At 47.4% G+C, this 27815-nt stretch overlaps 1 protein-coding gene across 3 annotated transcripts; it reads left to right on the top strand.

Annotated features, from left to right (window-relative positions):
• Window positions 1-26871, top strand: CDC42 (cell division cycle 42). Of its 3 annotated transcripts, none has more exons than XM_065696212.1 (6): window positions 1-82; window positions 13461-13601; window positions 17651-17723; window positions 19602-19711; window positions 19818-20015; window positions 25457-26871. In XM_065696212.1, the coding sequence occupies exons 2-6, from the start codon at window positions 13497-13499 to the stop codon at window positions 25544-25546; spliced, it is 576 nt and encodes a 191-aa protein (XP_065552284.1). In that variant the 5' UTR covers window positions 1-82; window positions 13461-13496; the 3' UTR covers window positions 25547-26871. The 3 variants fall into 3 exon arrangements, with proteins under 3 accessions (XP_065552284.1, XP_065552286.1, XP_065552285.1); XM_065696214.1 differs by lacking the exon at window positions 25457-26871 and adding an exon at window positions 23914-24092; XM_065696213.1 differs by lacking the exon at window positions 1-82 and adding an exon at window positions 104-195.
• The last annotated feature ends 944 nt before the right edge of the window (window positions 26872-27815 follow it).

The following is a 27815-nucleotide window of genomic DNA, read 5'->3' on the forward strand; positions in this document are numbered from 1 at the left end:
GCGGTGACGTCAGCGGCGTGCCCCTGCGCCCGAGCCGAGGAGACCCCGCAGCGAGCTGCCAACGCCCGGCGGAGACTCTGAGGTGAGCTGCCGCGCCGGGGCGGGCGCGGAGCCGCTGCGACCCCGCCGGTACCCGGTGCCCTCGGGCACCCTCGTCCGGCCTCGCTGCCGTGGGCCGGTGTCGTCCGCGCCGCGGTGAGCCGCCCTCTGCGGCGTGTGGGGGGGGCCCTCCCGGGCCGCCGGTGGTGATGGTGGCGGTGGGGGGGGCGGCCCTTCCCAGCGCCGCGAAGGGAGGAGGGGTGCGGCTCGGCCGCGCCGCCGGTGCCGGGGCTGGGGCTGGGGCTCGGGCTCGGCTCTCCCCTCCCGGGGGGCGGCGGCCGCGCCTCCGCTCCCCTCCCCCGCTTCCTGGCGCGGCGGCCGGACCCTCGTCGCTTGGGAGCGGCGGCAGGAAGCGCTCCTGCGCGGGGTGCATCGGCCATGGCGCGGCCCGGCCCTGCCCCGGCTGCGGACTCGGGGGCTGTGGGGTCAGCTGTAGGGCCGGGTTCTTCCGTCGAGCTCTGTGGTAGCGCTGAGCCGCGGCGGGGCTGCGGGCGCTGTTGAAGGCTCAGCCTAAGCTGTATGCGCTGCGAAAAGTCCGTTCCTACAAGAGAAGGAGCTGGGAGGCGCTTCTGGGCTTGTGCTTCCCTCGGTTCGAGGTCTTTGGCTCGCTCAAAGGCCGTCAGAGCGCCGGTGATGCCGCTGGTTTTGGTTAGGGAGGGAGCCGGTGCTGCCTCGAGGGTTGGTGTTGACATGTGTTTGTCTTTCTCCTTCGAAATCTCATGGCGAGGTGCATGCTGCAGCAGCACGGTCACCCGGCTGCGGTTTAGAGGTTTGGTTTAGCGACCTGGACTTCAGCTGCGGGTTTGCCTGTGCGGGTCGAGCTCGCAGCTGGTGGCAGCAGTGGGAGACACTCTCTGGTCAGGTAACCTGGAACAAGCAGCGGCGTTGTGAAACCTGGGCTCAGTGGAGGATTGCACATGGACGGAATTCCTGGTGCCCTGGCTGTGTGGGTACCACAGCCAGGGGAGCCCGAGCCGCTTCGCTGTGCCTGGGCAAAAGCACTGGGAAGACATGGCCTTAACCAGGAGGCCATGTTAGATGACAACTGGGTAGTCAGGGGCACTTTGGTCTGGCCATCTGTGATTGCCTTTGTCTTGTGTTCGTCTGTGCTTCTCCTTCTTGGAAGGGAGATGCTCACTGCCTTCATTCAGAGTGTTCAGACTCAGTGCCCCAGAGGCCCTTGGTTTTTCTTGCCTTTTTTCCCTCAAAGGTATTTAAAATCTGGCTCAAGCTCCTTGTATTGCTAATAGGAATAACTCAGGAAAGCACTTAAAGCTTCTCTCTCTTTCAGGGTCTTATGCAAACCCAACTTTACATAGAAAGCCTTTGTATCTGGCTAGCTGTATGTGGAAAATCTGCTTTGTAAACTGTTCCTTCTGGTTAGGGTAGGATGATGGGGAAGGCAGAATAGGCAAATGTATACCTGAGACACAGGTCTTGTGGATGCACGTAAGACCTGAATCAGTGTATTGCTAACTAGAAGTGGTTCTGCGTTTAAGCTGTTCATGTGTATGCTTCAGTAACAATGAAGAAAGGGTTTTCTAAGTCTTGGCAAGGAATAAAACCTGCGATGCAAGATAAAACATGTTTGTCATTTGGTAACGTGTTGTAGGCAGAAATTTTAATCATTAGATTTGCATACTTTGAACTTGGCTATTCATGACCTGCCAGTGATGCTCTACATACATTATAGGCCCTGCTTTGGGGGTGGGTGGTTGCCTCAAAGTTGTGGCCAGTTCTGGGAAGTTTGTGGTGTTTTCACGGTAGAATAGAAATGCCCTGGAAGTCGTGGAGTATCTAAAATGGAAATGGCAGAGCTACTGAAAGAACAATAGTAAACAGAAATGGAGCCCATCTGAAACTGGTTGGGATTTCCCTGATGAGTGTGCAACTGGGCTTTTCTGACTTTACAGGAAAGCCTGTGAAAGGCAAAGTGTTAAATGCAGCCTGAAGTTGACTGCAAATCCTGATGTGACAGTTCCTCCTGGTTAAAATGCAGCTGTAGTACTAAAACACATCTCTTAAGTTGTATGAGCACAGACAGATGGACATCTTAAAACCTTCTCAACAGCTCCCTCTTTCCCTGCAAGCTTCAGAGTTAATACAGTGTGGTGGTGCCAACGGGTTCCAGCTCTGCTTCTGGCTTTTGAGAGCTTGTACAAGAACTGAAGATGCATCAGTGCAGCCGAGGTGTGTGTAACCTGCTGCCTGCTGATGTGGGTGCTCACAGCTTCTGAAAGTCATCCCTGGACTTGTGTATTTTAGCCCTCTTTTTGCCTGCCTTTTGTGGTCACCGCTTTCACGCTGTCATTAGGCTCAGTCATACAAATTTCAGTGGTCTGAGCTTCTAGAGCCTAGCCTGCAAGAAGGAGTTGTGGGACATGTTGGTATCCTTGCTCTTGAGGCTCCACTGAGGAAAGAACACCACCTTTTTTGTAGAAGATGAAGGTGCTGTCAAATTAAATGGAACTGAAATTGGTTTCATAGAATCGTAGAATAGTCAGGGTTGGATAGAACCTCAAGATCATTTAGTTCCAACCCCCCTGCCGTGGGCAGTGACACCTCACACTAAACCATCCCACCCAAGGCTTCATCCAACCTGGCCTTGAGCACTGCCAGGGATGGAGCACTCGCAACCTCCCTGGGCAACCGATTCCAGTGCCTCACCACCCTAACAGGAAAGAATTTCCTCCTTAGATCCAAGTAGCAAGAAGCTCTCTTTAACCACTTGGTGTATTGTAAACTTCTGTCTTGGCTTCTCTCACCCTACTTGTTAAATGCAGGTGAACCCTCTCCCCCCTTTATCCTTTAATATACGACAAATAAACCAACTTCTTGACTAGGTAAGCTTTTATGCTGAGTTTTGAAGATACTCAAGGTATCTTTATACTTCTGCAGCCTGTTATGTGATTAAGTGGCTTCCTTAAATCCTTGTTTATAAAAGCTTAGACTATATAGCTAATGGTATGCATCAAAAAGGACTACCCCTAGGAATGACAGGTAAAAAACCCTTTCCAGAGCTTCCCCTGGGGCTAATGCCCAGCACAGAATTATCCTTCCCTGTGTACATCAGGCTTCCTCCAGCCCCTGCTGGAGTAATGGGTGCAGGTAAATGTCTGAGGTGGGTGACAGGGTAACTTTAAGACATGGTGTTCCCAGACTCTGGTGGTGGATTCCTTAGGTTATTCCTTGGTTGAAGAGCTGGGTTTGTTTATCCAGCCCTGGGTGTGCAGTAAACCTGAAAATAGTGAGTGCAAGAGGCAGATTTTCCATGTTGTTGTGTAATTAATCTTTATTATCTTCCCGTTGACTTTCAAATAGTGATGTCTGTTTTGAAGAGTTTCAAACCTTCAGGATACTATTTGGCCTGTTTTGAGCTGTCCTTTTCTTGAGCTGGATGGACCTTTCTTCTAAACAAGTGACATTTTATAAAGAGAAAACAAAAGTGTTAGTTTTGCAAAAGCTTCTAAACCCTGTTGTTCTGTTTTAAGCTCTTGTGCTGCTGATCACCCTGCTACTTTTGCATGTTACGGAGTAATTCCTAGCAGGAGAGTTGGTCTGTGCTCTCTCTTGTCTTGTGAAAACCCAGACTAAACCCATCATTAAAAAGGTAATGTGGGGGCTTCCTCTGAGCCTTTATATGTAGAAGGAGTGTGCAGGGACTGGCTCATCACTACTAAGACTTCTCTGGTTAGGTTGGTGGTCTCGGTGCGTGTTCTATTAAGTCTAGACCCAGCAATGGCAGGGGAAGGCTTTACCAGGCTCGTGCAGTGTTAGGGGCAGGCTCTGCAGCGGGAGGGGATCCTGGCATTCCGCAGCTATAGCAAAGGCTGCCAGAATTGTCTTAGTCTGTAAGGAGCTGTTTTGAATTGCTCAGCTCTTCTCAAGTTGAAAGATGCTGTGCTGTGTCTTTGGCCAATAACGAGTGTTCTGTTTGGGGGGGGAAAAATGACAAAAATGCTCCTCAGCTCTGGATGGAAGGAAAGAAGGCATCTGCCACCTCATAAAGTGGTGTAGCTGTTTGTGTTGGGGCAGCTGGGGCTGGTAAACAGCTCAGTGCAAAGGGCTTGTTGTGGGAGGGCTACGTGCTGGCCTTGGCTTGGGCAGTGGTGTTCTCTGCTCGTGGTTGAGCTGGATCTCAGAGATCTGAGGTTTTTTAGTGCTTGTGAAATGTTGCTGAGCTAAGTAGCTCCTCTCAAGCATCTTCTTCCATCTCCTTACTGCTGAGAAGCTCCTGGTTGCCTGATGGGGTCTTCGTCCTGCTGCCTTGGCTGTGGTGCTGTGGGTATCTTGTGTCTTGTGCTGCACAAGGGAGGGTGGTTCCAACTGCTCTGGTTCCTTCCTCTGGTTAGGTGAGCACAGGGCAACCTCTCCTGCTTCAGGCCTGGTGCTGGTGAGTGTTTCAGCTACTTTGTTAGTTTTAATAGAATCCCAGTGTGGTTTGGGTTGGAAGGGACCTTAAAGCTCATCCACTTCCAACCCGCTGTCACGGGCAGGGACACCTTCCACTAGAGCAGCTTGCACCAAGCCCCTGTGTCCAACCTGGCCACAGCTTCTCTGGGTGCCCTGTGCCAGCACCTCAGCACCCTCACAGGGAAGAACTCCTTCGTAGTGTCTCAACTAAATCTACCCTATGTCAGTTTAAAGCTGTCACTGTCTGGGAAAAGTGGCTTTTGCAGTGTTTTTTAACAGAGCTTTATCTCTTTAGTCCTCAGAGAGTGTGGTGCTACTCGGTCTCAGTCATCCCTGAGCACATTGTGTCCTCCTGTGGTGCATGGAGCATCAGCAACTGTCTCACTCACTGAGCCATGGCAGTAGTGGGGGGTGATCAATGGAGTGGAGGTGACCTCTCACAGCTGATGTGCATTCAGGGTGCTTCCCATTGTGCAAAAATGTGCCTCAGAACAGAAGAACTTCTGCCAATGTCTGTTTTACTGCTGTTAAATGTAGTAGGCCGTGGGTATGAGGAGAGAAACATTGAGGCTGGTGGGTGCCATGATATGGTTGTATAAGCAAAAAGGTCCAGCTTGTATTTTTAACTATTAACAGTATGAGACTAGGCTAATAAAGATAGTTCTTTTCAATGTGGTATTAAAAAACTGAACAGTTTTTTGTTGCATGGCTTTAGTGAGACAGCTTCTTGTGTAGGGTATAAAAGTGAAGAGTAATAATGAAAGATTAAAATGCCTTTGGGAGAAGAGGACTTAATGTAGGCCCACATACTTCCCAGTGTTTAATCTGGGGCAGGTTTTCCCAGTGTTGACTGTTTTGGCAGTGTAACCTTACCTGGAGTGGTAACAGAGGAGTTGACACTTCTGCTATTTCCTGTTGAGGTGGTGGTAAAGGAAAGGTTGTTCTTCTGAGCCCTGAAGTGGGACAGGTCAACAGTGCTGATGCTGAGGCAGTGGGCAGATGTGGTCATGGCTGCACCAACCAGCCTGCATGGGCAGCTTGTTTTTGTTTAGGACTACAGTGGATTGAGAAGTCTTTCCCTTTCTGTTGGAGTTGTAGAAACATGTTATGGTAACTGAGGTTCATGCTTTTGAAATTCCCCCGCCCAGCTATCTTCACTTATCTGGTGTGTGTCTGCTTTACCAGGTTGTTTTGAGGAGCCTTTAGGAAGATGGACAAAGCAGCTGTTAGTTCTTACATGGTTAGAAAAAGAAAGTTGCATTAAGCATAGAAAACATCAGTTGATCTCAGCTTCGTTTTTGAGAGATCTCTTATGCCTCCTTGGTAATTTGGAGTAACTTGTCCAGAAATGTGTGCTTCAGAACCACAGAGCTGTTGGGATACACAAGCTCTGTTAAGTGGCAGAGTTGGGGATGTTCCAAGATCCCAGACACATACTTTATCTCAAACAGGGATTGCTGTAATGACAGCAAATGTTGTGGCTTTCAGGAGCAACATCACCCTGAGAGCTGAATTGGGGCTGTCATGGTGCTGGTGCGGCTATGTCAGTGGTGATCACAGAATGATATGGGTTGGTCCTGAAGAGGGACTCTTCATCATTGACTGCAGTCGCTGCAGCAGTAGGGCAAGAGGAGATGGGTTTAAACTTAAGCAGGGGAAGTTCAAGTTAGGTATAAGGAAGTTTGTGAGGATGTGAAACGCTGGAACAGGTTGCCCAAAGAAGTGGTAAATGCTCCATCCCTGGCAGTGTTCAAGGCCAGGCTGGACAGAGCTTTGGATGACAAGGTCTAGTGTGAGGCATCCCTACCCATGGCAGGGGGATTGGAACTAAATGATCTTAAGGTCCTTTCCAGCCGTATTCTGTGATCCTATGGAAGGGACCTTGAAGATCGTCCAGTTCCAATGATGATAATCCCGTGTCTCTTCACAGAGCTGGCTTTTGTGTGACCAAGTGTTTTCTGTTCTTGTATCGACGCCAGGTTGAGTCTGTGGGTGTGGGCAGGTGGGACACAGCCCACCAGCGTGCTCCGCTGCTAGGAGACCTCAAACCAGGACACTGTGGATCTGAATCCTCGCCCCAATTCTTGTGTTTGTCTTGACAGCCACTTGTAGCACAACTGAACTTTTTGGCCCTGTGTCTCTCAGTTAGACATCTTCCATCTAAACCAAATAGCCATACTGTTTTTTGGAGGCAGTTCTCCCTTGTGGAGTGCAAAAGGTAAGGTCTAAAGGATTGTCTGACTTGTTAGTGGCAATCAAGCAAACCCCGAAGCAACCAAACAATATTTAAAAAGGATATGTTTTTCAAGATCCTGAACTGATGTGGTACAAGACTGTTTCTTGAGTCTGCCCCTTCTGCTTTTTGCAGGTATTGCCTTGGACTTCACCATTTGTCTTGCTCTAAGGGAGTGCAACTCCTGTGCTGGTTTGTAGTTCGACAGCTTTTTAAATACTCAGGCTTTATGCTCAGCTTTGGGAGCAGATGCGTTCGTGTACTGAGCTTGTGTGCCTGACAAGGTCTGAACTGGGGGCAACAGGCAGGTGGCTTTGGTCACCAGGTGGTTCACATCACAGTATATTCTCTTAAATTTCATTTACCACATTAATACCATAGAAGTGGCAGATATGTGCAGATCTGGGGTGAGAGCTCCATGAAGAAGATGATTCCTAGCAGGCTGAAAGGTGGGCTTTGGGCTGGAAGACTTAGGTGATGTCTGTAAATGGCCCCATGACACCTGTGGAGGAGAACATCAGCTGTGGGGAAGATGGCCAGTGCTGGCCAAGGAGAATACTGGCCATGCTCTTGAGGCTGGTTTTGCCTTCTATGCCTGTTTGTCTTTCTAGAGTTCAGCTCTTAATCAGAGAGCAGCTTCTGCTGGTGTTTTGCATCACAGATTTGTGGTAATATCAATGCACTGAGAAGTTCAGGGTCCTTTAACTCTCTAGTTGACAGCTGAACTTCACCAGTGTGGTCTTTTCACCAGAGCTTTGTGATTTCTGATGGAACTGGTGTGTTGTCTGCAGTGATCTTTGTGATGAAGCATTTGCTGTGCCAGTTTTGTGTTGCAGATACGCAATCAGAGCCTTCTCTGCATAATGCTGGTGGATATCTCTGGTGGGGAAAGCATGACTGCTGGGGTTGTAGTAGCTGATTATCTCCCTCATGCCCTTGATCTGGCAGACTTGTCGCTTTGGAAAGCAGCAGTGTTAGTTTGTAGTAGGGATAGAGGAGGTGGCAGAGGGCAAGGACCTTGAAGTGATAGGGCGAGGGTGCCTTGAAATTGGTGTGATTAACCTAGGAACCAGTGATGAAATACAGACATGTCTTTAATAATGTGTGTGGGGGTTATAAGGTATGAAAGCAGTGTGGAAGGGTGAAGTGGTTAGCAGATCATGAGTAAAATCCTGTGAATGTTGCTTCTCCCATTGTGGACTCCCAAGTGCTTTGGCCCCACAGTAGTTGCCTGAGTGACCTGTTAGTATAAAATCACCTTGTTTGGGAGGGGGAAAAAAAGCCTTATTCCTGCTTTTCAGAAATGGATCTGTTTGATCCTTTCCAACAGGATCTGGAAGCTGCGAGGGACTGGTTCCTCTTGGCCTCCTGAGGTAATGATGTATACTAAAGAGCATCATGAAATGGCTCTGGGTCATCAGGCGGTGGTTGCAGTGGTACCTGTGATGAAATGGCAGCAGTTTCAGGCCTGCCTGAAAGAGGAAGTTGTGGTGCTGCTGAGGCTTGACAGGAAGCTAGTGCAGGATGTGCAGACAGATTTGACAGCTGGGTTTCCTTTGCCTAGGAGAACGTGCACATTTCAACCTGAAAACAGGCTTTGGGTAGCTTAAAATTAAAAGGAATCTTAACAAGCATGAAAGTTCATGGTTTCTGCTTCAAATTGCATGTAGAGCAGGAGTTAAAGGCAAGATCCTGCAGATTCTTACCCCTTGGTGTAGCAGGGAACACTGATTGTGTACAAAGAGCCACAAAAATTCACTTTTAGTCAGTAGTTCCTACAGCTTCTAGAATGCGTTGCAGCTACTCTGAGTTAGGGACTGATTTTAGAACTGAAGAGCTCCTGTAGTAACACCGTGTTTCATGTGCTTCCACTGAGGCGGGAAGCTGAGGCTTGCACAAAGGGGGTTGTGGCCGTCTGTGTTGGGGTGCATGTGGGACAGGGTTTCTTGCAACCTGGGCTTAGTGAATGGGAACATGCTGTAGGTATTGTGTATCTCCAGCTTTCTGTGATCTATCCATGTCTCTTGGTGTGTGCACAGGGCAAGAAAGCAGAACTTCAACTTTGCACTAGGAAGGATTACAGATCTACACCGCATCCTGCTGGGACTTTAACGCTTGCATCTCTGTTGCCGCGTTTTGGGATTAACCCTAAGTGCAGATCAGCTCTCTGATGAAAGTGTGAGGCTGTAAAATGGGCCAGTTCAGTCTGGAGCAGGGCCACCCAATCAGTCTGCTCCGGCTCCCAAGGCTTTGTAGTCCAGTTTCCAGGATGCTGGCTCCCAGTTCTCCTGGGTGCTGCTGAGTTCTGTGAAGCTCTGTTCGTGTGACCACGTGCTGAACAGATTAAAATCCAAGAAATGTTAGAAGTATGGTCAGTTAACATGTGCTGTAGTGAAGCACGGATGTTTTTGATTACCACGCAGAGAGGTTTGAGAAATCAGTTCAGTGTGGGGCTTTTTTTAAGTCTTTAGAACTTGCTGGGCAGCCCTAAGTCACACTGACTGGTGTAGCCTTCCTGGTCTTTATCAGCTCTCCTCTCTGGGCTTGGCCAAATGGTTACAATCCACTCCCTGCACTCAAACTGGGATGACTTCAGCGCTTTCCAGTCTGTTTCAGTTCCCTTAGATATTTGAAACTACTTGGTGTTTTCTGGTCCTGCTGAGTGTTGTCAATGTAGACTTCCTACTAGCTGCTTTGGAGGGGGAACAAAACCCAAACCCTGGAATTTCTTTCTGCCTCTTTTGGTGTTGCACTCGGAATGACTTATTCTGTAGTTGTAGCTCATGTCGGATTAAATCACTTTTAAACCCCAAGTCCATGATGTGTCTTCAAAGCTATTCCTATGGAAGAGCAGGTCCCAGGCTCTAAGCTCAAAAATGAGCATGTTTTCAGCTGTCTGCTGTGGACTTCTTAGAAGTGGAAATCATGAAGTGGCTCATCCAGCTAATCTAGAAAGCCAACTAATCCAAGGAAAACAACTTATTCAACAGCTCCACTTTCCCACTGGTAAGCTGTTGGAGCCCTATGCTTCAGACTCGTATCTGTTTTAACCTTAGGTCATCTTATTTCAGTATTTAAAGATAAAGTTATATATCCATTAAGAAAAAAAAAAGGTGAGGGGATCCCTTTACCTGGATATGTGCGTAAATGCATTTAGAATCATGGAATCATAGAATAGTTAGGGTTGGAAAGGACCTCAAGATATCTAGTTCCAACCCCCCTGCCATGGGCAAGGACACCTCACACTAAACCATCCCACCCAAGGCTTCATCCAACCTGGCCTTGAACACCGCCAGGGATGGAGCACTCACAACCTCCCTGGGCAACCGATTCCAGTGCCTCAGCACCCTCACAGCAAAGAATTTCCTCCTTATACCCAATCTAAATCCTTGATCCTTTAAAGATGTGATCCTGAAGTGTCTCTTGGGGTGGGGGGCAGTTAAATAGTGATATGAGAGGGGTGGTAGTTGCGTGGCACATATAGAACTTCTGTGAGCCGGTTCAGTGCTTTTAATGGTCAATTTTGTCGATACCTTCCTTTAGAAAGGAAGAAAACCAACAACCAAACAGGAGTGAACTTGGGGTGCAGAGTTGAGAGGAAGCCCTGCTTTTATAGGAGATATTCTTAATGTGAACTGCTGGTGTTCTCTGCAGTGTGATGATAATTGTGTACATAAAGTTGGTGTTCATTGTGAAGGGCTGCTACAGGACTAATGGGATCCACAGGCAAAGTGTGTGTGTGTGTATGCAGCTTGTGCCTTGTCTTTGCCCTGAGCCCTTACCAAGGCCCAGCAGCTTCTCCCCCAGAGCCAGTGTGGGCACTGGGCTGTGCTGAGGTGGGGAAGGACATGGAGTTTTGCAGCATATTTGTTTGAGCTGATGAGCTTTCTGATGCTGTGGTTCCATTTTGTTGTTTGCTCAATGCTCTCTGGAGGAAGAAGTTTTAAAGAGTAACACTAAACATACGTTTATGCTATGTGAACACATGGGAGCTTTTCTTACACAGTACAGAGTGTTAAGATGTATAGTTAATCGTGGATTGGTATGGAGCAGTGAGCATAGGAAGTGCTTCAGAGTCTGGACTTTTCCTCTGGCGTGGGTTCTGGGAGGCTGAAGCGGATATGAAACCGAAGTTATGGATAAACAAGGAAATAGAAATAGCTGGGGCAAGAGGGTAGGAAAGGAGGTAGAGCAGGAAGGAGGGGAAGGATAGGGAATGGATGGGATGTCTGCTGAGGGGTGGGAAGGGAGCCTGGTTTCTCTGAAGGGGCTGTTAACCTGGAGGTGGATGGGCTCTGATGGTAGCTCTTGGGTGGGCAAGGGCAGCTGGGACAGGGGTTTCCGGCTCTGGGGGGACAATGTGATGAATTCCAGTTCAATTCAAAAGGCATCTGAGATGTGGCAGGGACAGCAGTGTGAGAGATGTTTTGTATTTCACGTATTGGCTCTGAACAGGGTTCAGGGAGGCTGCTCCCTGTACTGTGCAGCAGCATGGCCTAATGGCTGGTGGTGGCGCCCTGTTCCACAGGGGAGGCAGCGGGGCAGGCTGGTGAGTTGGGCTGGTTTTAATGGGAGTGTGCTTGAGTTGTTACCTGTGCCTGGTACGTGTCTTAATTTGCTTCTGAAATCTACTGAACAAATGACCCTTCCCTTTCCACCTTTGCTGTGAGCAGAAGCCTATCTCCTTGTGGGACTGAGCTGCTCCACTGCCTGCCTGGTGCCTTTTTTAGTCTAAAATGTTTTCTCTGCTCAATGCCACCAGCATAGCAAGGTTCATCTATGGAGCACCTTCACAGCTGGGGCAATATTGTCTAATACTGCTTAGATACAAACCTGACCTGTATGCAGAAAATGTTTCTTGAAATGGAAGCAATTGCTTTGTCCATCTGAGTAAACGTGTTCCGTTTTTTGTAGCATTAATGAAGTGCCTGTTGATACGCTTCGTTGGTCACGTGCTGGCTGCAACCGAGGTTTGCTGCATAAATCAATGGATTCTGTTATTCTGATACTGAAACACTTACAGGGGAGCCAGTACCAGAGGATTTGCCTGTGCAAATCCATCATCTTTATATGTTTAAAGAAGATTGTATAAATGGGAATGCATAGACAGTGGCAGAGGTGTTGTGAGTGTAACATTCTAGATGTTGCCTGATGTGCTGCTCCGAGAGCCTTTGCTGCCCCTTTCTGTACTTGACTGCTTGTGGATCTCCCTGTGGCTGGTGGGGATGGTGGTGATTAGTTTTCTTCTACAAGTACTGTTTGTAGGAACTCCTGAAGATATTTATTATGAAGGTAACTGGCTTCATGTAAATCTGAGCATTCCTACAGCATCTGAATCAAAACTAGTGCTAGAAGTTTAGAGTTGTTACCAGTTATGTTTCCCTGCAGGTGTGATGCTGTGATGTATAGTATCAAGTCATGCTGCAGCTGGGACCAGAGCACTCAAAAAGCTGGAACTGTATTGTACTTCCAGATCCCTCTGAGACATGCAGCCCCCAGGAAGTGCCCCCATGCAGAGTTCAGCAGGAGTCAATTCAGTTTTAATTCAGTTACCCCTGCCTGAGAGCTGTGGTACCATCCTTGGGAGGGTAAAGCACTGCCACCAGCCTGAGGGTGAATTTGCTGCAGAGGCTGTCCCTTCCTGTCCTCTCCCCCACACCCTGGCAGTGGGTAACTCAGTTTGCAAATCTGTGTTGCTGTAACTCAAATATGGAGATGTTGAAAGTCAGTGGGGGCTTTGCCTGAGGCTTGTGGGGGCTTTGCCTGAGGCTTGTGGGGTCAGGATTTCACACCTCTATGTGGGTGAATGGCCTTGCACTTCTTGCATTGAAGTCATATACTGATGAAGGGCAGCAGTGTCTGGCACTGTATCTAATGTCTGGAGGAGGTGTTGATGGCAAATACTGATCTAGTTCTTGTGCTGAAGTCTGTGCTGGGGCAGTGTGAAGGTAACTGGGTGCATGATGGCTTTGTAATGTCGTGGGAGTAACTGGATTCCCTGGGAACTGGCACCCTGCTGAGCTGCTCAGGGCTGTTGGCCACTTCAAAGTGGGGATAAATGTACATGTTAAATAGCAACTTGAACCAGAAGGTTGTAGAACTGTACTTAGGCCTTAAAAAAGGTGAGGGGAGGAGGAATTAGTCATGTTTACTTCTGTCTGTACCTGCTTATTTTTATCCCATAACCTAGTTTGAAAGTTGCTGCTGCTGTGTTTCTTGCTGAGCTTGCTTTACCCACGTGCTCTCCAGAGGGCACATCTCCTGGGAGGCACGTGTGTTACTGGGCAGCTCTTGGGACCCCAGCTCAGACTTTCAATGCCTCTAAGGCTGGATGCTTCCCTGCATTAAAAACAAAGCTGGAAAAGCCTAAAGACCTTTTTGCCCACCTCTGGGTAAGTAGGTAAAAACAGTGACTGAATTCACCCAGTGCTCCATCCCAGTGCAGAGAAGTGACTGCGCCAAACATGGTCCGAGGTGGTGCAATGTATGCTGTGGGAGGGGCCTGGTGTTGAGAGGAGGTATTTGCATGTATGAAAATGAGAAACTTCCTATTGGGTATGTGATGGAGGCACAGATCTACCAGGAATGTCTTGTTTTGAGATCCCAGATGTGTGCTGTAGGTGGTTTGGGCTCCGGTCGAAGCTCACTGATGACGTGTGCTGCTATCTAGTGAGTGTGAGAAACATCTAAATGTGTGTATCTCCTTTTTCCCTAGGTTCTGTTGGAGCTGATATTCAAGTAGACTTCAGCTATGCAGACGATCAAGTGTGTAGTCGTGGGTGATGGTGCTGTTGGTAAAACCTGTCTCTTAATCTCTTACACAACAAATAAATTCCCATCGGAATATGTACCAACGGTAAGTGTGCCAATGGCTCCCGTTGTCCTGGGTCACAGTGGGGTAGGGCAGCAGGAGCTTCCTTCCTAACTAACCTTTGCGCATATCCTAATGGTTGTTCGTACAGCCTGCTTTCCTCTTGGAGGCTAACTAATACATCATGGGAGAGTAATGATTGCTCTGATATGCTACTGCTGCCCATCTTTCATGCTGCCTGGTGGTGCTGGGCTGCCTGTCCTCTGTCTAGGCAGTTCTTGCTGCTTGACTGCTCCTCAGAACCTGGGTTTCTCTTTGATGCCACCAGATGGGATTCTGTGAATGAGATAATTTGCAGTTGTCAGGGCTGTGAGTGGAGAGCAGGCAGCAGGAGCACCAGCTCTCAGCCTGCTCCCTCAGCCCTTGCTACACCTTCAGTTTTAGGGAAAACAGTATTTATGTTACTAGAATAGCCAGGGTCTATTTTTAGATGCTCATTTTTGCTTTGCAACTCTAAGATCCAGAGGTCTTGCTGTGAGTTACAAAGTGTGGCTGGTTAACTGCAGCTAAGCTTGAGAAATAGGTTTGGGTTTAGACTGTGCTGCCTCATTCATTTGTACTTCCAAATATCTGTGTAGTCCTTGGCTATTTCTGAGTAATCTTTTTGAGTTTTACAGGCTTGTCATTCTGAGATACTGAATCCCTGCCTTATGTAAAGTTCAAGGTGGAAGCAGTTTGCTGCCTGCCTGTGGTGTGCGCATTATCTTTCTAACAGAAAAGTGCTTTTCTTCTTAATCTTGCATATGCTGATACAGCTCGGGCACTTAAGTGGTTCAGTTTTTTAGTGAGGTTGCTGCAAGACACTTTGACATCTCTTCATGAGTTTTCTCTCTTATGACCCAGAAAGGCCATCATCTGCTGATAAATGAGTTGAAGAGTTTATTGAGGTACCTCAAATAAATTTGGATCTGGAAATGCATCACAGAGAGGTTCAGCACCAGCTGGTGAAAGGATCAACCATCTTTTGTGCTGTTATAAAGCAACTTAAAAGAGCAGAAGGCTCCTCTGAGGTGCCAGGTAGCTCTGCCCATAGCTCTTTTGGAATAGTCACTTCTTTATAAAGATATCCTCTGTGGAAAAGAAGTTGCAATGAACATCGTTGTCTCTTTTTGGGGTATTGGCTTTGTCCACTACCCAAAGCTTTTCAACTTGCCAAATTTGAGGTTTGTTAAGAATAGGACAGGCTTCCACAGAACAAAAATGACTGTGTTTAGTTGTGGATCAGGAACTAAAGACGAAAGGACTCCCAGACCTGTGTTCAGGTTGGATGCAGTGGCCACTGTCAGGAGCCTGAGGGTTGTGCTGCAGGCATGGGGACCCAGGTTCAGCCTCTCTCATGGGAGGTCCTTTGGTACAGACCAGTCGAAGTTGTGTTTGAAACTGTGTATTGCTGTGCTCAAGTTTTTGAGAGTGGTGTTAAGTATCCTGCTGTGATGCTCTGGGACAACCACATCCTGTGCTGACCTGTGGAGCGCTGCTTGCCCTATTTAAGCTGTTCTTTATGGTCAAGACAAAATGTAAGTGGGAGTTCAGGCAGTGAGTGTTTCTATACTTATGCCTAGTGAAATGATCCTTTAATTATGTTGAAAAATGCTATCATCTTACAGTATGTATTTTGAAAGCTTCTGAGTTTGCCCTGCAGATGGTGGTACTGTCTGAAAATCACTGCTAATACCTTCCACTAGTGCAGGTTGCTCCAAGCCCCATCCAACATGGCCTTGAACACTACCAGGGATGGGGCAGCCACAGCTTCTCTGGACAAACATTGGAGAATGCACCAGTCCAGACTGATGGATGAGTTTCTTTAACTTGGCTCTGCATTTTGCAGGCCTCTCTCTTGTTTGAAGCTATTTCCCAGTAGGAGATGGGCTTCATACTGGTGGTTACACATGATTTGTCACCTGGATGTTCTTTCTGCCATTGTTGTTACCAGAAAGGGCAGTGAGGGGCATGTCTGTGGAGAGGTATGGGCAGGTTGGGGTGAGTTCTGTCACACCAAAGCTCATGCTGCCTGCTCTGGGCTGTCTGGCACTGGCAGGAGTTGGAGCTTCTTGTTGGGCTAATTCTTCTTCTGGTTTTTAGCCTGTTTGGCACAGTCGCGGGTGAAGTTGTCTGTGGATTATGCTGTGACACTGCAGTGGGTCTGTCTGAAGGGCAGCCCTGTAACCCTGGCCAACTTGGGGCTGAGCCCCAGACCTGTTCAGTAGTAGCTGTACCTTAAAAAGCAAAAATTAAAAATCCCATTCTGTAGATAGAGAGCTTGAAAAATAAATCCTGATGCAAGGGAATGCTGATTCCCCTAAAGGGCAGCTCCAAGTAGTATTATTGACTCCCTGTCCACTGCGAAAGGAGGAGTGTCTTTGGGGGATTAAGCTGCTGACCATCTTCTGACATCCGAAAGATGCTTTGAAAGAGCAGATGCTCTGACCTTCACCATGGACCATACCAGTTTCTTGTTCTGACCCTGGCAGTAGCTGAGTTCCCATCCTGGTCTGTCCTTTGGAGTCTTGAAGCAGTAGTCACGACATACTGAACGTGCTCTGTGAAGTGCTTCCCACCCTCCTCAGCCTCAGGGCCTTAGTCTGGGGTGCTCCATGAGGCAAACCCAGTGTGCTGTGTGAAAGATTGGGCTGCAGGTAGCAGGTTGGAGATTGGAATCTCTTGTACATTTAAAGTCTCGAATGTTGGTCCAGAATTGTGTGTGAGGGGTGGACCTCTGCTTCTGCTGCTGTTCCTGGGGACATGCAGCTGCTTTCTCAGTTGCTGTGGGTTGTGAAGAGTTGGGAGAAGTCAGCATAGTGTCAGGTACTGCTGTGACCAGGACAGTCGGGTGGAGGGGAGGCAGATGGAGCTCTTGGAATTCAGTTTTGAAGCACCATCTCACTGGTCTTACCTCTGTTTTTAGTGGGATTTTCCCCAAAGACCTAAGCTTTTCCTAAAGCTGTGTTAGTAGGTGCATGTGACTGCTTATTTCTCCCTCACTTGCATGAAAAGCTTTTGAGATGGCTGCTGGCCTCTTCAGTGTTGTGGGCTCCTTCTGCTGTGGGAGCTGCTCAGACTCAGTTTGGTGCTGAAGCAGAACTTCCCTGTGCTCACTCAGAGCTCTCTGCTGGCTCGGGGTGACCTTGCAGCACAGCACAGGTAAAGGTGGGTCTTTTTGTGACAGTGGGGGAAGGATGTTTTGCCAAGGGTACTTTCTGAAATGCTGTCTGCTGTGGTTCTGAAGATCAAACGGTTCTTGAATGAAGGATACTGACCTCAGACATTTTACTCCTTTATGTGGGTGTTGAAGAAGGCAGCTTTGGGTAGCTCCCTATGCTCAGTTGTGCTGTAAACAAGTTACTGGGTGAAACCCTTTCAGCAGCATTAGCTTTTGATCTGCCCTTGAGGGCAGGACTGTTGTGCCAGATGCTCTACAGAGACAATATAACTTAGGAGCCAGATTCTCTACTTAAATAGTGAATTTGACACAGACTGATTTTGACCAACTGTAGTGCTTCCTCCAAAGATGAAAGATAAATTCCTGTTGAAGAGATGGGCTCTGTATGGAATTCCTTGGATGTTCGCAGAGATGAACGTCAGAGGGGTCAGGTCCTGTCAGAAGCAGCCCTACAGCTCTGTGCCCTGAAGGGCAGTGCTGAAGTTTATCAGTTCAGTCTCTGTGGGGACGTGTTCTATGTGTCAGACCAAGTGTGAAGATGGAGATTTGTATGGCAATGTGGGAAATCTCTTTGTAATTACAGGCAAGAGCTGTTGCAGGTGCTCTACTCAGTGGCTTTTCCCCTGTTACCTGCAGTCATATGCCCACTGTTCCCTTGCTTTAGATGCCTCATGGAAGCAGCTCCTGCATCCGTATTCCAGACTGAATTGTCCTGTTAACAGCCTTAATGACAATAGCACTGTGAGCCTCGTGGCTTCTCTGACCCTGTGCAGGTGACTTGCACAAAATGGAGGAGCCCTGGCAAGGTGAGTGGGGTGCTGGTTTGAGAAGTGGCTTATTCACATCCTCTTGAATGTGTTTCTGTTGTTTTCAGGTTTTTGATAACTATGCTGTAACGGTGATGATTGGAGGAGAGCCTTACACCCTGGGCCTCTTTGATACTGCAGGTGAGAAATCAACCTCTTGGGTCTTTGTGACTGCCCAAGATTTAGTTGAGGTGATGCTGACCATGAAGACATACAGTTGATTCTGTTTTTTACGAAAGGGAAAGGTACTTCTTGGTTCTACATTCTTGACCTTTGGGGGGTTGCTAAATTGAGTTCTTAAACAAACAAACCAATAAAGCCCCCAAACAAACTACAGCAACAACCAAATACCAAACCAAGAAAACATTCCAACCAAGAAAACATTCCACTCGCTTTATAGAGCTGTTCTGTTGTGTGACACCAGATGACAACTTTGGAGCTTTCACATCTAATCAAAGTGCTACCTGAAAGATAAAGGGTTTGTTCATTTTTCAACAAGACTAAAGGAGGAAATTGTGTTGTATAAAATATATGGATTGTGTGTGGGTTTTGTTTAGTAAACAGCCTATTTTTGACCAAATGTTAAGACAGAAGGGAGACCTTAGAGCAGCTTCCAGTGCCTAAAGCGGCTGACCAGAAAACTGGAGAGGGATTTGGACAGGGGCCTGTAGGGACAGGCCAAGGGGAATGGCTTGAACCTGCCCGAGGGGAAACTGAGATGAGCTCTTAGGCAGCAGCTCTTCCCTGTGAGGGTGCTGAGGCGCTGGCACAGGGTGCCCAGAGAAGCTGTGGCTACCCCATCCCTGGCAGTGCTCAAGGCCAGGTTGGACGCAGGGGCTTGGAGAAATCTACTCTAGTGGAGGGTGTCCCTGCCCATGGCAGGGGGTTGGAACTAAGGTCCCTTCTTTGGGGTTTCTTCCAACCCAAGCCATTATATGATTAAACCCCCTATTGCTAACTGTTAAATTAAAAAGAAATTCTTTGTTTTGATCTTATACTGTGGAGACAAAGCTCTTTGGAGTAGCCTTTTAATTGCAATAAGATGCTTGGTTAATTGCAATAAGATGATCGGTGCTTGGCTCCTCTGTGTCCATGGGGCTGGAACGAGCTGTGTAGACCTCCATATTCCAGCTGCAGATCTGCCTCCATTGAGCTGTCCCAGGTGTTGAGTCAGGTCCATTAGGATCTCAGAGGTCTTTGTTCTCTGTGATAGGTGAGAGAGCATCAGTTGTTCAAAATGCCTTAGATCACAAGTTTTTGATTTGGTTCTCAGTGAAATACAACAGCTTCTTCAGGCAGGTTTGCTTCTGAAAGCAGAGTGCTGCTGAACTGAGCAGGAGGAGGCTTAAGAGTGAGTGGGCAGTGTTGGGCTGGTGGGGCAGTGCCCTGCAGGCTCTCTCTGCCTCTGCTGGACCCAAGGGGAGGAGCCTGGCTTCCCCTGGAGCACAGCCTGGGCTGGATTGTTTGTGTGTTTCTAGGGGAATGCTGCTGGATGCCTGAACACACTCGCCTGTAATGGCAGCGTTCTCTTCTTGCTGCTTGGGGGATACCTTCCTCAGTGTTCACAAGCTAAGTCAGAACCTCCTAGTGACTGTTCTTCCTCCAAACGGCAGGGTTTTTTGCAGGGCGATGAAATTCGATGGCACAATACCTCTAATGAATGGAGGAGGTGCAGAACACCTTATCTACAAGCAGATTCCCGTTCAGCAACTGTTCTTTATAACTGAGGAGAGTGTGATACACTCTGAGGGTGTTTGATCTAAGCATTTATTACACATGCTTCTGCCAGATTCCCAGCTCTCTGTGCTGTTAAGCTGCTCATTGTTACCCAGCGACTGAATGATTTCTGGATTTGAGAACTAGGATCTTTGAATGTTTGGGTTCAGGGCATGTGTATTTGCTTAAGAGTTAGGATTAAACACAATATTGCTGTTGTGCTGGAATATGCATTCTGATTGCCTGCAAAGGGCAGATTTTCACTGTCTGGGTCTAATAGTGCGTTAATTTTCTCTTCTCTAGGTCAGGAAGACTATGATAGATTACGACCACTCAGCTATCCACAGACAGATGTATTTCTGGTCTGTTTTTCAGTGGTGTCTCCTTCTTCATTTGAAAATGTGAAAGAAAAGGTTGGTTGAGCTCTGCCTAGAGAGGCAACTGCCGCAGTGGTTTGGAAGTATGTCAGGAGTTACCTTAGGTGGTTAGTAACAAATACTGTGTCTTCTCTGTCTTTAGTGGGTACCTGAAATTACTCACCATTGTCCAAAGACTCCTTTCCTGCTTGTTGGCACCCAAATTGATCTACGAGATGACCCCTCAACAATTGAGAAACTTGCCAAGAACAAGCAGAAGCCCATAACTCCAGAGACGGCTGAAAAGCTGGCCCGGGACCTGAAGGCTGTCAAATACGTGGAGTGCTCTGCACTGACACAGGTGAGGACTGGTCTTGGACCCTTATTACTTGCTTATATTCCATGCTTTTTTCAGTTATGGGGAAAACCAGCGTAGTATGGATGTGAAAGGGTATAAGCTCTGTGCCTGGTGTTGACATTGTAGCTTTCTCTTTGTCCTGTTGTTCTAAGGCACAAGGGCTTGGCAGCGGTACAAAGAATATCAGCCTGTGCAGATTAGGCACAGTGTAGAGGGTGATGGAGGAGGATGTGTTTGCTGTGATGGCTTTTGTGCTGGAGGAAAATAGCTACTGAAAACTTAGGTGTGTTATGGATAATAAGTGGGACACAGAATGCAGCTCACTGCTGAAGAGAGCAGGCAAAGGCAAAAAACTTCTTGAAGTCAGTTCTGGTACTTCTGAGGCTAGGAGCAGTTGTGAGCTGCTTTCCCTTCCTGTGCATTTGGTGGGGAGCTGTTTCCTGCCTTAAGGTGGAAGTTCTGTTGAAACAGAAACTAACAATAAAATAGCTCTTAAGATGTAAACATGGTGATGTTGAGTGAACTGACTTGTGAACATGAGTTTAAAGCCAACAAAAATAGCTGCTTTGAGGCCAGGAAACCTGATTATCCTTTCCCTTTAAGTTAGGATTAGTAGGGTGGGGTGAATGGGAGCCATCGGCTGCCTCGCTGATGTGTGGCTTTGACTTTGGATGCCCTGGGAACTTGATCTTGCGTGCCTGGTCTTGCAGAACTGTGACAACTCTTCAATAGATTCCTTAATGCTACTCTAAAGAACTTGTCCCTACCTGATGTGCATGGAATTAGGGCTGCACAGTGTCAAGTCCCTCACCCTTTTTGGTTTTGTTATGTTCATCTCTATCTTCAGCACAAAGCTTTATCGCTAAGCTTAAAGAAGCCTGAAGTCCTGCCTGTCTTGCACCTTTTGCCCAGATTGCATGTTGACTAACAAAGCTTTGCCTGGCTGTTTGCTGAAGAGGAAGAGGCTTTGATGGAGTTGTGCAGGAGGTGGTGTGGTGAGGCACACAGTCCATCCTGGGAACCCCTGATCCAAAGGTGCTTTTGGCTGTGCTTCCCTACTGCCCAAGTGCAAGCTGAGAGTTAGTTGTGCTTTGAGCTGTACTTCTCTTAGATCTGGTCACCCCCAGAGTACCATTTTTAGATGGTGTCTGGCACATCCTGAATCTTGCTGCTCATTAGAACCTGTCAGTTGGATTAATACGTACCAGGACCGTTTTGTCCTGTACTACTTACTGAGATCCTTTCCTCTGTAGCTTTAAACTTGCCTTGTTTAGTCTGCTTAAATTGCATGGAAGCAATTAGAATTACCAGAGAAAGAGGTGATACAATTAAAAATGTCAGTGTTTATCCATTCTCGTTTCCAGATAGACTAAACTGTCTGTTGCAGAGAACAGCCTCATGAATTAGAAGCTCAGCCTGAATTCCCTTCAGAGCACTAGTGCTCATGTACCCATTGATGGTTTTAGGAGGGTGGTTTTCTTGGCTACAAAGCAGTGTCGTAGTAGCTGGTTTCAACTGAAGCTTGACTCAGTTGGGTAGTTCAGTCTCTCCTTACCTTGGCCTTCATCTCCACAGTTCAGCTTAGCAGTCCAGGTTGGCTTTTTCCTTCCCAGATAATTTACATATGACTTTGACACCATGATAGCAAATGATCATAAAATCATGGAGCCAGAGCATTTTGTTGTTTTTCCTGGGAGTAAGAATTTGCTTGTTGTGTGGAAGAGCCAACGTTATGGAGTCAAGAGGCTGAGTTATCTCCTCCCTGAGGCTGGATGCCAGCAGCACTGAGGAAACAGGTCTATCCCTCCTTTCCTGGGGTTGTGAAATCCCTTTTTGTGATGAAAGCACTTTTCAATGTCTGTCTTTTTCTCTACATAACAGTACTAAATACCCCTGTAAAAAGTGGGTGACGCTTTGCTTTAGGAAATGGTGACTGACAGACATGACAAGTAAACAGACTGTAACACTTAAGTTAAATGTGTGAGTGGGCTTCCTGAAGCTCAGTGCTGGTACCTAACACAAGGAGAACTTTGAATTCAGCTCCTTTCCTCCCCCTGATGCTGGGTTGACAGTTCTGACACAGTCAGATTTATAAAGTGTCTTAAATGGCCTGTAAAGGTGGGTGAAGGAGCCTGACCTCAGCCTGGTCCCAGTGCAGCACAGGAGCTGTGGTACTTTAACCACTGTATCGAGGCCCGTGTGCCAGTGGTATCAAACCCAGGTCCCTTCCTGTGGTTACTCTTGTCTCATCCAGGCTTTTAAGCCCACTCCCACTTCCACAAATACTTTGTCTCTCTCCTGTGGTTTTTTTGGTTTTTTTTTTTTCCTCCTCCTCTTCCCTTCTCCATTATTTTTTTCTGGATTCTTCAAAATAAATCCCAAATTCTGTTCTCCAAATTAATTTCTCCTGTGCAATAGGAAAACAAGAGCAGAGTCCCTGAGCAGAAATAAGGAAGCATGGTTTCCCTGACTCCTGCCCTGCCTGCATCCTTAATCTATCTAACAGGACATAATGAGTTTATACACCAGCTTTATTCTTGCAGGGCAAGAAAATCTAATTAGTGCTCAGCCTTCCCACAGGCGTTATTGTATGATTTATCTCAAGTCTCCAGCTCTTCTGTCAGCTCATTTAAAAAGAGCTGCTGGGAGGATGTACAGAATGGCTGCACATGGTGATTTCCTTAACTTCTGTTCTCTCAAGTATAATCTTGCCTGTAACAATATGGATTTAAATGCTTCCAGATGGAATTGCCCGAAAGATCTCCCATGTAAAACAAGATTAAAGACCTTCTAAAAGGGTTGTACCAGTCCAACCTGTGAGGGAGAAACCAGTTACATTTGCATGATTAGAAAAGTTAATCTTCACTTTGCAAAGACTGCTGTTGTTGTCAGGAAGTCATTGAAGTTTCTGTTTGTCTTGAGCTGGGCTCAAGCAGTTCTGAACTTCAGAAGGCTGCACTCACGACAGCAGATTTAGGCGAGTCCAGTTGGCGCAGCCAGAACTGGGTTTCACCGTTGGCATTAGTGTGGCTCAGCAGAGCTGCAGCTCCCGTTGTGCTACCGCAGATGCAGCGCTTGCCTCGTGTTCCAGTGTAATCCCTTGCAGCTCTCTGCTTGTTGGATCTCAGTCCCTCCAATCCTAATGCTGTTCTGTCTTCCCATGACTTGACTGGTTAGACTGGCTTTGGTACTGAGCTGAATAACTGACTGCACCATTACCATGCTGGCTCCTTAGCAGCACTGGTGAGGTGTCGCATAGCTGCTTCAGGGACTGACATCCAGTGTCTGAAGGTGATGATGGCTTCACCAGAGAGGTTCTGCTTCGATCCCAGATCCTGTTTTGTCAGCTATCTGGAGATCTTCAGTTATTCAGGGGCTGAATTCACAAAGCACAAGGAATTGTTTGGAGCCTTTGCTCTGGACTCGCTGGGGTGGTTGGGAGCAGTAAGCCTGTGCACTGCAGGCACTTGCTTACCCACTGTGGGTGACTGCAAAAGGTTTACCTGACCCTTTGGATCCCTGTGGTGGGACCAGCTGCTCTCCACTGTGTTTATTCCCCTGTAATCTCCCCGTGTGTGTGTCCACAGTGAAGTGGAAACCACTATTTCTTGTGCAGTCCCTCCCACTCTGTGTTCCTGCCAACTGTGTTTGTGCCTCTGCCCTTCTTGGGGTTCATTTTGTCTAACTTGGTCCATCACATGTTCTGTCTGTCTCTGACACTGACTTCTGGGTCATCTAAATGAGATTTCCTCCTGGGATCTACTTTGTTTCTTACAAAGTAAATCTGTTTGCTGCCTCTGTGAATTCAGCCTGGTCTATCCTGAATGCTCTTTGTATCTGCTTGTTTTTCTCTAATCCTCTAACCTGGCTGCTGTTTTTTCTCCTCCCCTCTGTCTTGTAGAGAGGTCTGAAGAATGTGTTTGATGAGGCTATCCTAGCTGCCCTCGAGCCTCCGGAAACTCAGCCCAAAAGGAAGTGCTGTATATTCTAAACTCTCTCCTTCCCCTCTTGCTGCTGCTTCCTCTGTCCCACTACTGTAGAAACCTGGTTAAAACATGAATAAAACCACCTTGATTGAAAGCTGTTGTGCCTGTTACCACCTTAGAGCAACCTCTGTATTAGCTCTGGACTGAAAACAATACTTAAGATCTCTAGTAAACCGTTGTGATGTGGAACATGAACTGGACTCGCTTAACTCTCTGCTGCTGGGGTTGCCAGATGTGGGTAGCTTTATAATTCAGGGGGAAAGGATCTGGTTACATCATTTTTAAAGAAAGATCAAAAGAATAAGACATGATGCTTGATCTTCCTCAATCCAACTGGAAGAAACCGCTGGGTGTGTTTTCAATTTCTACTTGTGACTCTTGTTAACTGTATTTGCATGACAAAAGTACCTGAACCGGTGATCTGCAAGTGAGCTGTAACGTGAAGGGTTTTCTGGGTCTCCTTTGTGCAGTGAGATGTTTTTCTGTTGCTGTTGCTTTGGCTGTCTGTGCTATGGTGGAGTATTTGTCAGTCCTGGGGGGAAGGAAATCTCAATGTACTTGCTACTGCTTTATGAACTGTTAAAATTCTTGCTTTCACTAACATGGTAGAGCTCTCCATTTCAATAATAGAACCTTAAAGCCTGTTACTGTAAGATGTAAAGCTGCTTCTTACTATCATGCTTCTGATTTTTATTGTTTTAAGGAGAAAACATCAATTGTAGCTTGTCTTTCAATTTTGAAATTAAAAACCGCAGTTGTTTGTATAAATGACTGATGGAGCTTTATTCTGATTTGCACTTCCTGGCTTCAGTTTAACACTTAACCCTGCGTCCGGTGCCCGCTCCTGCTCCTCCATCCCGACTCCTCCGGTACCATCCACAGCTCCTGGGCTCCGCCTGGCTGCTGCTGCCTGCGGGTGCCTAGCACCGGAGCCTGCCCAGCATGGGACTGGGGCTGTTCTCTTGCATGTCTCTTGCCTTGTCTCCTCTCCTTCACACGGGTGTCTGCTGCTCCAGATCGGGCTCTTCCATTTGAATGCAGCACTTTCTGCTTTGTCATTAGCATGTGAAATGTGTTAGCAGCCAGCTAATGATAAAAATTGCATTAAGGAAATGACTTTGGTATGTGTGCATTGCTTCGTGTGGAGTACAGAGTCGTGGAATGGTTTGGGTTGGAAGGGACCTTAAAGATCATCTAGCTCAACCCCCTGCCGTGTGCAGGGACAAGTATACACCAAGTGTTCTGGTCTGGTCTCAAAGGATTTGTGTTCCTGTTCAGAAAACCAGGTGCTGAAGGCACAGCAAGACGCTGGGAAGAAGCAGAGGAGGCTCTGGGAGTTGTAGGTGGCAAACCTGGGCTCATCATTCAGGGGGTTCTCTGCCGCTTGGCTTTCGGTGCTTGTGTTTGTGTGAAAGCTCTGAAATGAGACTGCCCCTTTCTCTCTCTGCCCCTTTCCAGAAAGGCCTAAAGAATGTATTTGACGAAGCGATATTGGCTGCCCTGGAGCCTCCGGAGCCGAAGAAGACTCGCAGGTGTGTGCTGCTATGAACATCCCTCCACAGCCCCTTCTGCAGAGCTGGTGTTTGATGTCGTACTAAAAGCAATGTTTAAAAATCAAACTAAAGATCCAAATTTTAAAGTTTGTTTTTCGCAATAATGACAAACGCCCTTCACTCCCATCCCCCCAGCCCTGTGTGAGATGAATGTTAGTGTTTATTCCCCAGTGCCCCCTCAATTCAGTTAAACTAGTTAATTTTGAGTAATTCTCTATTACCAGAAAACACTGATCAGTACTAGTTTTTTTTATTTTGTTTACTGTTTCTAATTTGTTTTTTGTTTAAGATCCAGGCATGCTTGTGATGACTTTCTCTGTAACAGACTAATTCTGGGCTGCCTTACTGCAGCCTTGTCCCTTAGGCCGGTCTGGCAAGACTTAGTTCTGGTGGCAAGAACTCGTGGGGCTGTTCTGCAGCCAGCCAGCAGCCTGGGTATGAGCAGACTTGAGGGCTAAAGACAAACACGGCAAAGTAAAATGTCCCAAGCTGGTGCTCCTCTAAGGAGGAGTGTAGAAAATGTATCTGCATCTCCTCTGAAGTTGCCTTGTATCTCTTCCCCTGGCTTTCCACTGTGCAGGTCATAAATTTCTACCCCACCCTCTAAGTTATGAAGCCTTAGGAATAGGAGAATCCTATTCTCTGGATGCACCATCAGACTTGAAACTAGCTTGCCAGTCTCTTCTTAATCTTTGACATCATAAGCTTTTGTCGTGTGATGGAGAAAGAGCTGCACCTTCTTAAGCACGCCCAATGATTCCGTTGGCTCTTAACAAACCCATCTTCTGCCAATCCTCAATTAGAGAGAAATTAATTACGGTGACCAGCACATACACTGCTGATGGACACGCTGAGAGGACCTGCTGTGGGTTCAGATGAGTTCTGGAGCTGGCCCTGGTGGTGCGTCTCTTCCTGGATGGCTCAGCATCCTCCTGGGAGGGGTGGAAAGGCAGACCTGTGTCAGTGGGAAGGAGCTGCAGGGAGGGGTTTCTGGTGTTTGTGTGGCACCATGCGGGGACCAGTGAAGGGAATCCCCTTTCTCTGTGTTTGGCTCCTAGGTACCCTTGAACCCATCAGATGGGCTCCAGCCCGCTGAGGTGTGTGCAGGGTCTTCACACACTGACTGCACCATCGTAGGGGTTTACCACAAGATAATTTGGCCTTGCAAATTCAGTTTTTTAAAACGTAGGGAATCTTCTCCACCTCCCAAAATTCCGGTTTCTTGTAGACTCGGTAGTGTTGAACCAATGCTTTTTTCATGTCTAAGTTCTTTGTATATGCATTCTTTTCAGATGTATTAAACATAAAGTATCTTCACAAGCCTGCCTGAGGGTAGTTATTTCCTTTGTCTTTCTCTTGAATGTGAAGGACTTGTAAATATGGCTTTTATCCCATGCGAGCCCCACTCTCCTCCTTGCAAGTTAGTTTGGGTCTTCATGCTTAATCCTGTCAGTTCATGTCCTCCCTCATCTCTGCTGCTGCCTCACTTCTGTCAGGGTCGCTCTAATCTTCAAAGCAATGTCTTTGCTGTAGCACCCAGCTCTGAAGGGAGGGATGGTGGCTCTGAGCTAAAGGAATATTCATCATTGTGCATGTTCCCATGTATTAAAAGCTGGCTTCTGGGGGGTCATTGGGGTCTGCACCTCTTCTTTCAAGAAGCCAGGCTTTGTGGAAGCTGCCTGTCCTTCTCTGTTCATGGGCAGACAGCAAAACCCCTGGAGAGACAGCTGCCACTGTACCCATGTCCCTCCCAAACAACACAGGGTTCACACCTTTTTATTCATTCTCTGCAGAGAGCCAGTGATGTCTCACATTGTTGCTACATAACTTATATTAATTATTAAAACACATCCCAAAGAGTCTCATTAAAGGTCACTTTCATTTTAAGAAGCTGACTTGGTGGGTGCTGTAATCCAAAAGCTTGGTGTAAGATGTGTGGTTCCACTTTCCGACTGGTTACTGCTGCTGGTCCACTTCGCAGCTCAGGTTTGTCTGCAGAAGCCTGGCTGTGGGGCTGTGGCTCCTGGTTGGAAGTGCTGCTGGTGCTCATGGTGCTGGCAACAGCTGAGTGCTGGTGGCTGCTCTGTGCTTATAGGAGGCTGAAATGGGCTTCTGTACCTTCTGTGAGCTAAACCTAATTCACTTGTCTAAAGCCAGCAGCAAGGCTGTGACAAGTGGGTTGCCTGTACAAAATCAGGCAGGAAACTGCCTGAGGTGGAGGGAGAACCCTTCAGAACACGTGCTTTAGGTAGCAGGGTTACCCT

Source organism: Lathamus discolor, chromosome 16 (assembly GCF_037157495.1).
Source record: "Lathamus discolor isolate bLatDis1 chromosome 16, bLatDis1.hap1, whole genome shotgun sequence".
NCBI lineage: Eukaryota > Metazoa > Chordata > Aves > Psittaciformes > Psittacidae > Lathamus > Lathamus discolor.

Excerpts from the sequence above, each read along its gene's own strand:
- CDC42 (XM_065696212.1), top strand. The coding sequence starts at position 13,497 with ATGCAGACGATCAAGTGTGTAGTCGTGGGTGATGGTGCTGTTGGTAAA. Across the intron at positions 13,602-17,650 it reads CATCGGAATATGTACCAACG|GTTTTTGATAACTATGCTGT; the intron begins GTAAGTGTGCCA and ends TGTTGTTTTCAG. Across the intron at positions 20,016-25,456 it reads AGTGCTCTGCACTGACACAG|AAAGGCCTAAAGAATGTATT; the intron begins GTGAGGACTGGT and ends GCCCCTTTCCAG.